Genomic DNA, 10,922 nt, shown 5'->3' on the forward strand with positions numbered 1-10,922 from the left:
TGGTCTGGGCACACCTAGCACAAAGGAAAGAGCTGTTTCTGATGTTCAGGTTGCTGTGACATGACATCTTCTGCAAGAGATTGAGGATTTTTCTTCTCTTTAAATATATAGCATATACTCCTTTCCACAGCAGCATTGTCCTCACAGGAAGAACCCTCCTGGGTCATCGGTGATGGGGGGCCTGATGATTGTAGCACATTTGACTGGAAGAGGTCTGTCTGTGTCTGAAAGAGATGCTATTTAGCAATGTGTTTTATGAGGACATGATATTTGTGGCTTTGAACAATGCCAGGTCTTCCTCTGCGCATTGTAAGTCACAAATATCTTTCCAAACTGTATTTCAGGCTTAAGTACAGAGAAACATGTCTGTGAAGAGGATGCACCAAAATCTACCCTCACACAAAGTGGAGCATGTGCCATCTGGGCAACTTTCTGTCTCCTTTTCCATGTCGCAGCCTTGGCCTCTCCAAAGAATTTCAGGATCACCATTTCCATCAATATAGCCTCTTGTGGAAATACCTCTTTCACAGTTTCACAAACTGAATACTTTCAAACTGTGTTGCTCCACTTCACAGACAAGAACAGAACAGAATCCATTTGTTGGATTTGTTCCTGATGGGTGATGGGCACTGCCAGGGCTGCCCTTTGTCACTGATTTTGTTTGCAATTTTTATGGACAGAATTTATAGGCGTAGCCAAGTGGCGGAAGGCTTTCACTTGGGTGGTCTCAGAATCTCATCTCTGCTTTTCGCAGATGATGTGGTTCTGTTGGCTTCATCGGGTGATGGCCTCAAGCTCGCCTTGGAACGGTTCACAGCCGAGTGTGAAGCGGTGGGAATGAGGATCAGCACCTCCAAATCTGAGGCCATGGTCCTGAGCCGGAAAAAGGGTGGAGTTCCCACTCCGGGTCAGGGACGAGTTTTTGCCCCAATTGGAAGAGTTTAAGTATCTCGGGGTCTTGTTCACGAGTGACGGGAGGAGGGAGCTGGAGATCGACAGATGGATTGGTGCTGCGGACGCAGTGATGTGGACCCTATACCTGTTGTGGTGAAGAGAGAGCTGAGTGTAAAAGTGAAACTCTCAATTTACATGTCAATATACGTTCCTACCCTCACCTATCGTCACGAGCTGTGGGTAGTGACAAAAAGAACGAGATTTTGGCTGCATCCAGACTCTTCTCACGGTCAGAGGATGGGCAGCATGGTAGGTAGCACTGTCTTTCTGTGTGGAATTTTCATGTTAGGTAAACTGGTTATTCTAAAGGTGTGAGTGTGAATGGTTGTCTGTGATGTCCTGTGACAGCTGGAGTAGACTCCAGCACCCAGCCCGTGACCCTAACTTGGACAAGTGTAAGCAAATGGATCATCTGAGGATGTTGCAGGAATATAAGCTTACACAAGGTTTTATCCCACCACCCTGCATCAAAAAATAACAATCCTGCTGTTTTCCAGAATATAATGAATCAAAGCCAATTCAATGATGTTCAGAAGCACCAATAAAATATTCAACTGTGTACAGTTCTGGCCAAAGAAATGTGATTTTCTTTCTCTTTTTTCACTACAAGTCAGTTTTTTATGGCAAAAAGATGGCATTTCAACAATCTGGAGACAAAACCTCATTAGACACATTTCTCTCATTAACTAAACCGGTAAAGCTGGGAAGCGGTGTTTCGTCTGAATGTGGTACAGGTGTCATTGCTGATGAAGGTTGGGGTAACTGACAGAAGATTTAGATTTGCAACTGCTTACAGAAATAATGCCAAAAACATATCCCTTCATATCATATCATATATTTTATTTTATTGCATTCCAGTGTTTTCTAATTTCTGCTACAAAGCTTTGCACTTTTGCTGTAATGAAGCAAATTTCCCACCTGCGGGACTAATAAAGGTCATCTTATCTTATCACTGGAATAAGAAAATCCAGAAAAATCTCTTTGTCCACACTCGCAGGTTTTCCACACATACAAACTGAATGAGGAGCCCACAGCTCTTTTTGGTTTCCCAGTTTCATAGCAGAACAAGTACACTAAGCTCTTTTTGTATTTTTTGGGAGTAGAGCTTTACAATACAACCTATGCTAAGATGGTTTAGTGGGGTTATTCACCCACATCAGGTTAACTGATCATTCTTAAACTAAGTGAAACATTTTAAACATTGCAGCAAAATGAGCAGGCTTCATGTGACCTACTGTTTATGAAAAACTCAGACACTGCCTGATCCAAATGTCTGCAGGGGAATGAAAGACTGGGGTATTCATGCATAAGTGAAATGACTTAATTAGAAATAAAAGTGCATATTTCACTGGTGCCTACAGGCACAGTCCTGTCTGGGCTTGAGCTGAAGTCAGTTACTGTATTTTTACTGTATTCTCCCTCTGGTGGCAAAGGTCAACCTCAGTTACAGACACAGATCTGTGTACAGAAAGAAGTTCAGAGTATCTTTAGAGTAACAACTTTAAAGTCATGTTAGTACCAGGGCTCAGTCTGTTTAACTGAAACAGACTGAAACTGAAATCACAGGAAATAAAACCACACAGAGAGGAGAACTCTGAGCAGAAGGTATTATTTAAATAAATAAAAATGTGTTATAACTCATTACTGCAGGCCTGTGTCTGTCTTTATAAGCTCATGTATTATAAATTTACATTTACGTGTATGCTGTTGGTAATCACTGTGCAATAACAGCCATGCACCAACTGTGACAACCCTCCAGTTAGGCAGTGGTACTCTTCACTCTGTAATAAGAGCTTCCTGGGATTGTCTTTAATCACAGATGGATGTCAGAATGGTGACTTAGAGCCAAGCGCACTACACAAACATGATAAGAAGCCAGATTTATAAACCTTTTTCTGTCAGACAGTGATAAGCTGTAATTGTGTTTTTCCCTTAGTACTCATTTTTTTTTATGAATCCAGGGTTTAGATCAAAGTCTAAATCAGATTAAACATTCAGACAAAAAAAGACTTCTCACAGCATTATGCATTATATTCAGCTGTTGTTTTCAGTACACAGTAAAAATGAAATGTTACATTTAAAAAATACAAAATAAATGTAGGACACATGTTACTGCAAAACTTTTCATCTGATTTTTAATGGCTCGTGACATTGCAGAGAATAATGAACAAGCTGGACTTTTGTAGTTCAACAAATAAAGGTCAAGGGTTAAAAGTTACAGTAAATTAACATTTGTTTGCACTGGTGCGAGGGTCCTGCTCAGGTTTGAACGCAGGATCAGTGCTCCTAACCTAAATATTATCAAAATGTGTTGCTTCTCTGAATTAAAACACAATTTGCTATCACTGAATTTTCTATTATAACATCACCTCCTGTTGGTTGATGAGCGTGACGACGAGTGGGTTTGACATTCATTGGAATCTTTCCAGTTGTGGGAATCTTTCAAATCCTGAATGACAACAGTGTTGACTCAGAGTTCAGCTGGAAAATTAAAGATAAACATTTTTTTTAAAATTCCAAGACATTTCCAGGCAGGTTTTCTACGGATCAAAACTCACCAACAAGAACAAACAGACCAGCTATAAGTCCAACACATGCAATCATGCTTCCTCCATTGCTGACGCCTCCTTGTAGACCTGGAGGTAAGAAACAGGTGTCAGCTGTAAGGTATGTGATCACAGACCTGAGGCCTGTACTATGACATTCACACGCCATCTTGCAGCTGTCTGCTGATAACTCTGCATTCCTTCACACAGAAAACATCCTACAGCAGAGCCTATAATGAATATAAAGTTTGACATTGAAAAGACATCCACAACAGCCCCTTCAGTGGACCAAAACTGGACATCCAAAAAATACCATATAAAACAACATCACTCTGTTGTTGAGTGGGTTTACTGACACTGCATGATTTTCAATATTTTCTTTACAAGGAAAGATAAAAATCCCAGTTTGTGATCAGTGCCAACCCCATCCCGTACACCCCCTCTGAACACGCTCTCAGCTGAACTGATAAAACCTGGGTAGATGTTTCAACAGACAGTATACTGGGTAAGTTCAACTTTCTTCATAGTACAGTAGACCCAGCTGCTTTCTACAAAGTCTGATCAACAACCAGGAAGCAGCTTCACCTCTGATCACACACACATACTGAACTCTACTCACTCACCTGAAGGATCAACAACAGTCAGCTGGATGCTGCTGATGGGGGGAGTTGGAATATTAAGACTCTGCCGTTGACGGCATTTAACGACACGACAATGGTACGTTCCAGTGTCGTTCGCCCTCACATGCTTCAGAATCAAAGACACGTCTCCATCTTTGATCTCCCCATCCTGCAGATCTACCCGGTTCACAAAGGATGGATGCTGGTTGTCTGGATCAATTCGCTTCTCTCTGTAAAAAAGGACATAATCTGTCCCGAGGTCAGCCCTGCTCCACTCTGCTACGCAGATGGACGAGGTGTTGTTTGGAGCTCGACATGGCAGAGTGACATTCTGTCCGGGCTCAACCGTGATGTTTCTATGGACTGAAAGAGGAAACAACACAGAGCAGAGAGGTTAAGAGGATCAAAGTACGACTGTTTACCTATCCAGCAGCCAATCAGAGGAAGAATCTAAGAGAAAAAGGTTTTCCTCCACACGTGCATGAACTCAAAGCACGGCTTTATTAACAGAAAGGAAAAGGGCGATACAAAACTACACTGGGATGAACTAAAACTAACTCACAAGGAGGCACAGGGAAATCACTGGGAAACGCACACAACACTGAGGGACGACGCGACATGGAACAGAGGGAGACTTTGACATAAATACACAGAAGATAATGAGGGAAGTGGAATCAAACAGGGAACACAGCTGAGGAATTTACACATGACAGGATGGAGAGGACACGAAACTGAAAACACTGACACCAAGATGCGGACCTTAAACGTAACACAGGAAATTTAGAGAGAATACAAGAAACTCAAACTAAGACACTAAACTAGGGCAACTAAGTGAACTTAGAACAAATCATAATAGAAAATCACAAGGACACAAGAAAACTCAAAGTGTAAGATCCTGACACTGTTAATAAATATACTCTCTCGGGAGCGAGTTGTGTGTTTGATGTGCAGTGTGGATATATTTATATTTCACATTTGAAAACAAAGCCACTCTGTAAAAATACCCCTGCATTCAAAATGTTGCTGAAATTTGGAAACATGCATGTGCTAAATCTTGAATAAAAGTTGTCACTGAAGGAAACATTTTATAATTATATAACATTATGTAACATTTAAAGGGTCTCATTGATATTTAGGGCCATATTTACAAAGAAACAAAAAAACTTGTAGGCTGTTAAAAAGGTTGGGGTGAGAGAAGGAAGACAGGATAAAGACATGCTGTGGAAGAGAGACAGAGGTTAATAACAGATATGATTCAATGCAGAGAGGTCTATTAACACATAGTGAGTGAGAAAGGTGACTGGTGACTGGACCAGGTGAATTAAGAAGCAGAAAGTTAGCGGCCATCCAAGTCTTTATGTCTTTAAGACATTCCTGCAGTTTAACTAATTGGTGTGTGTTATCTGGCTTCATGGACAGATAGAGCTGGGTGTCATCAGCATAGCAGTGAAACTGTATGCTATGTCTTCTAATGATGCTGCCTAAGGGAAGCATGTATAATGTAAACAGAATTGGTCCTAGCACTGAACCCTGTGGAACTCCATAATTGACCTTAGTGTGTGAAAAGGACTCTCCATTTACATGTACAAACTGGAGTCTATTAGATAGATATGATACAAACCACTGCAGTGCAGTACCTGTAATACCTACAGCATGTTCTAATCGCTCTAATAGGATATTATAGTCGACAGTATCGAACGCTGCACTAAGGTCTAGCAGGACAAGCACAGAGATGAGTCCACTGTCAGAGGCCATTAGAAGATCATTTGTAACCTTCACTAAAGCTGTTTCTGTGCTGTGATGAGCTCTGAAACCTGACTGAAACTCTTCAAATAAGCCATTGCTCTTGACGAAGGCGGTCCCACTTTTCTCCTCTCCTCCTCTCCCTTAGCTTCCCTGCTTAGCCTTTTATGTCCTTGTCTAGTCTCGTGTTTTTTGTATTACTTTACCCTGGAACATTCTCTCACAGTCTGTTCTCTAAAACCTAAAAGAGGAATTATGGATTTGATCAACTGGTCCCTAAATGCAATTGACACCCCTTTCTCAACGAGAAGTTTGGGCTTGGGTGAGCCTAAGTGCTGAAGATATCTACCTATTCGGAACCATGGTAACAGGCGTTCTGGCTGATCAGAGCTGGCTTGGCCCTGACTTATCGAAGATTTAAGAAACCCCCACAAGGCTGCCCGCTGGGATTGAAACGATGGGAGAGGCGTGAGTTTCTCAAAATGGGCTCATTGAGTGCAGCATGGATAAGATCTTGGAAAAGCTACGGCTGCTGCGAATATTCATAATAAGATCTCTGAGTGCAGACTGGATTACACCTTGGGGAGGCTCACTGTGGTCGTGAGTTCTCAGAATCGGCTCTTTGAGCACAAGAATGACAACATCACAGAACTCAAGTATGGCGAAGCTCACGGCTCTCCAACGGGAGATTGAGAGACCAGTGTTGGACTGTAGAACTGCTTTAAAATTCATATGAGTTGTTCGCACTAAAGTAAAAAGCACCATCACTTCATGCAGATACCCTTTCGGTGCCAGCTGCGGTTGCAAGGCTGGAGCCGAACAAAAAACACCCTGATAACGACTGTGTTTAGACTGTTCCTTCCCATTCCATGCAAGGCCACCTGGGTTGGCTGGCAGACTGTTTACTTAGCCTAGCAGGGCGAAGGACAGTGTCTCAGCTGAACTCTGGACACGCGCACACATACATATACACTGATATGCACACACTCATCCCCCCTCCCTTTCCAAGCGCCTTCGATGCTTGTTCCTTCCTGGGAACACGGCGGGTCTGAGCCCGCGGTGGAATGGTAGCGCTGGGCAGGATGGCTGCTGTGTTTGGGTCGGATTACTCTTCACCCCCCACCCGACCCTGTGGCTTGTCACGTGTTCCATACTGTTGTGCTCTGGACATTTATGTGCTTTTTTGTGCAGAGGAGTTTTTTTGTTTCCTGTTCTCATGCTATCCTCCCAGGAGCCCAACAAGAGTAGAGGTCTCTTTTTTTCCTCTTGTACTTTCCCATTGTAGTGTATATTTCAGCGTTTGTTTTCTGTAACGCTACCGATCTCCGACCTGTATCCCCATGTGATGTCTGTGTTGTGTGTGTAAGGTCCAGGGGGGTGTGTGTCCTATTTCACTGCAGGAAGGTTGGAGATTGGCCTATAATTAGCTAAGACTGCTGGGTCTAGAGATGGCTTTTTGAGTAAAGGTTTAACTACAGCCACCTTGAAGGCCTGTGGTACATAGCCGATTATTAGAGATAGGTTGATCATATTTAAGATCGAAGAATTAATTAATGGCAGGACTTCTTTTAGCAGTTTTGTAGGAATGGGGTCTAAAAGACACGTTGATGGCTTGGAGGAAGTAATTATTGAAGTTAACTCAGAAAGATCAATTGGAGAAAAAGAGTCTAACTTAACATCAATGGTACTAAGAGTAGCTGTCACGGACCCGGCTCTGGAGGACTCGGGGGTCCTTGAGCAGTTTTGAATGTTGTTGTTGTTATTATTATTATTATTAGTAGAGATGGACCGATCCGATATTACGTATCGGTATCGGTCCGATACTGACCTAAATTACTGGATCGGATATCGGAGAAAAATAAAAAATGTAATCCGATCCATTAAATATCACGAAAGCACCTCACAAAACTTGCAACACGCCGTAACTCACCTCAGAACGTTAGCAGTCGGAGCAGTATGCATCACGTGATAGAGCGGCTGTGGCATGCGGGACCTGTTGGTGGTCTGGATAGCATTTGGAGCTTCGCTAGCAACCTGGCATTTCATCTACGACAAAGTTATCCCCGAGAGAAGTAAAGCAAGTGTGTAAGTCCATCTCTGAATGTTCATATATGCCCGCCGAAGGTTAGTGTTGACGGCTCCTTCTATGGTTTCCCTGCAGGAGGAAGAGTGGTCCAGAAAGGCAGCACGCACGGGGTGTGCAGAAACACAACAGCGGGGAGCACGAGCACAGACGTCGGGGGGAAGCACGCACACAGGGTTCAAGGGAGCAACGGGGAGTTATTGTGTTTACAGCTTTTCACTGTAAATAAAGAGCACTGTTTGCATCGCAGAGTCTGCGTTTTGGGTCCTCCTTTCCCCACATCCCCACGGTCCACCAGCCAGACCATGACAGTAGCTGTAGACAATATTACATCTGTGGGATGATTGTTGGTATTATTTTCTCTAATGATAAAAATTTTAGTTGTGAAAAAGTTCATGAAGTCATTACTAGTTAACGTTAAAGGGATTGTTGGCTCAAAAGAGCTCTGACTTTTTGTCAGCCTGGCTACAGTGCTGAAGAGAAACCTGGGGTTGTTCTTTTTTTTTTTTTCAATCAGTGACGAATAGTAAGATGTTCTGGCTTTGTGGAGGGCTTTCTTATAAAGCAGCAAACTATTTCTCCAGGCTAAATGATGATCCTCTAGATTTGTGACACGCCATTTCCTCTCCAGCTTACGAGTCATCTGCTTTAGGCTATGTGTTTGAGAATTATACCACGGAGTCAGGTACTTCTGATTAGAGACCTTAGTTTTCACAGGAGCTACAGTATCCAGAGTCGTACGTAGTGGTAAATGGCCTGTATTTATATAGCGCTTTACTATTCCCTAAGGACCCCAAAGCGCTTTACATATCCAGTCATCCACCCATTCACACACTGGTGATGGCAAGCTACATTGTAGCCACAGCCACCCTGGGGCGCACTGACAGAGGCGAGGCTGCTGGACACTGGCGCCACCGGGCCCTCTGACCACCACCAGTAGGCAACGGGTGAAGTGTCTTGCCCAAGGACACAACAACTGAGACTATCCAAGCCGGGGCTCGGATACCTTCCGATTACAAGGCGAACGCCCAACTCTTGAGCCACGATCGCCAGTGAGGAGGTAAAATTATTAACAAGATAATTGACCTCTGTTGGGGTAGCGTTCAGATAGCTGCTCTGCTCTATGTTGGTACAGGGCATTGAAGATGATAACAGTGGGTGGATTATATTCTTAAACTTAGTTACAGCACTTTCAGAAAGACATCTACTGTGATAAAGTCTACTCTCCACTGCTGTGTAATCAATTATTGTAAATGTTATCAGGAAATGATCAGACAGGAGAGGGTTTTCAGGAAACACTGTTAGATGTTCAGTTTCTATGCCATATGTTAAAACAAGATCTAGAGTGTGATTAAAGTGGTGGGTGGGTTCTTTTACATTTCGAGAGAAACCAATTGAGTCGAATAACAGATTAAATGCCATGTTGAGGCTGTCACTTTTAGCATCTACATGGATGTTAAAATCACCCACAATAATTATTTTATCTGAGCTGAGAACTAAATCAGATAAAAAGTCTGAGAAATCAGGCAGAAACTCTGTGTAAGGCCCAGGTGGACAATAGATGATAACAAAAAAAAAAGTTGTGTCGCGCTGTTGGGGAGATTTGCGTAATTTTCTAAGTTGTGGCAGGATGCTAGATCATGGCTTTCAATGTCGTTTTGAGCACTAAAGGCTCTTCGTAGGGCAGCTGCTACTTTCACTTCACTGTCTGCCTTTAACTGATAGTGTTTAGTTTTCTCCTCCTCCAACCTTGCTTTTGTTTCCAATTCCTTTAATTTCCACTCAATTTCCATTTGTCTGATCTTGGTTTCTTGTGCCAGTATTTCTTCTGTGGCTTTTGGCTGCAAGTTCAGCTTCTGCTTCCACCTCATGACTGCCAGTAGAATCTGCCTTTGAGTATGCAACCGAACCATCTGGGAATGATGTTTCAGTTTCGGTATTACCAAACACAGAACCATATTCCCCTTTGTTTAACATCACTTGTACTCTTTCCCTTTCAATATTTTCCTGTCGTTTAGCAATGACTTCACAAATGTTAGTTGTAAGCACTTCACAAGCATCTGTTCGTTTAACAATGTCTGGAATCATGGATTGGCTGCTAGAATGGGTTCATAATGCCGTTGTACTACAGCGTGCTTATGTCTTATGTCATGACTGCCATTATTTAGCTCTTCAGGTGAGCCAAAATTTTTAACTTTGTTCTGATTTCTTTAGCTGCCTTCTTCCAAGTGTCATAAGTCATAATAATGCCTTCTCATTTTTCCCAGGAAAAGTACAGTTTAAAACATGTACCTTAATTTTGTCTTGTATCACGCTGCTTCACGCTTCATTGAGAGCTGCATTGTGGCACATGTGAGCCACAAAATTGGGTCTGAGCTGGAAGTGCAGCTTGTGGCTAACTACGTGACAGGTCCCTCTGCTGGACACTACCCATAGCTATGCAGGCTTATATCAAGAAACAAAAACTGACCTTTACAAAAATTATGTTGCTGTTTAAATTCTCCTAAATATTACAAAAATACTTTGTTATAAATAAATAATACATAAGCTATAAATTATTAATTCAAAACATCATTTACAACTTTTTAAAATGTTTATTTATTTATTTTTTGTGTAGATGCCTCACTCTGCAAACCTGATCTTCCTCTCGCATTATAGTTTTTTTTAGCACAAGTTTTAAAGTATCCATGAACACAGACTGACAGGCATTTTCAAAAGACCGGAAAATATAAAACAGCAGTGTTATCGCATATTCACTCCTGCAGCTTAAAGCCTAACAGTTGCAAACACACTTGCGGAATGAACTGGTTTCCTGTTCCAGACCCTGCTCAGACTCACCTGCAGAGACCAGCAAGACGCAGGCAGACAGCAAACCGCAGCAGAGTGACGCAGATGTACCAGCAGACATCTCTCCTCCTTCAGCCTTGAAAAACTTTTAACTTCCTTGATGACAGACGATTTAACCTTCGAGGGGGC

The 10,922-nt window shown here is 42.4% G+C and overlaps 1 protein-coding gene across 2 annotated transcripts; it reads right to left on the reverse strand.

The window, feature by feature from the left end:
* Positions 1–3,088: 3,088 nt before the first annotated feature.
* On the reverse strand, positions 3,089–10,922 carry LOC101477845 (butyrophilin-like protein 2). 2 transcript variants are annotated; one of them, XR_013097214.1, is made up of 4 exons: positions 7,794–7,929; positions 4,124–4,483; positions 3,513–3,590; positions 3,089–3,435 (listed from the first exon to the last, which is right to left on the reverse strand). XR_013097214.1 is itself a non-coding variant. In XM_004575236.2 (4 exons), exons 1-4 carry the CDS (start codon positions 10,852–10,854, stop codon positions 3,425–3,427), a joined length of 519 nt encoding a protein of 172 aa, XP_004575293.2. In that variant the 5' UTR covers positions 10,855–10,922; the 3' UTR covers positions 3,089–3,424. The 2 variants fall into 2 exon arrangements, 1 of the variants encoding a protein (XP_004575293.2); XM_004575236.2 differs by lacking the exon at positions 7,794–7,929 and adding an exon at positions 10,785–10,922.

Source organism: Maylandia zebra, linkage group LG3 (assembly GCF_041146795.1).
Source record: "Maylandia zebra isolate NMK-2024a linkage group LG3, Mzebra_GT3a, whole genome shotgun sequence".
Taxonomy (NCBI): domain Eukaryota; kingdom Metazoa; phylum Chordata; class Actinopteri; order Cichliformes; family Cichlidae; genus Maylandia; species Maylandia zebra.

Excerpts from the sequence above, each read along its gene's own strand:
- LOC101477845 (XM_004575236.2), bottom strand. The coding sequence starts at position 10,854 with ATGTCTGCTGGTACATCTGCGTCACTCTGCTGCGGTTTGCTGTCTGCC. Across the intron at positions 4,484-10,784 it reads CGTCTTGCTGGTCTCTGCAG|TCCATAGAAACATCACGGTT; the intron begins GTGAGTCTGAGC and ends TTCCTCTTTCAG. Across the intron at positions 3,591-4,123 it reads GACTGTTGTTGATCCTTCAG|GTCTACAAGGAGGCGTCAGC; the intron begins GTGAGTGAGTAG and ends TCTTACCTCCAG.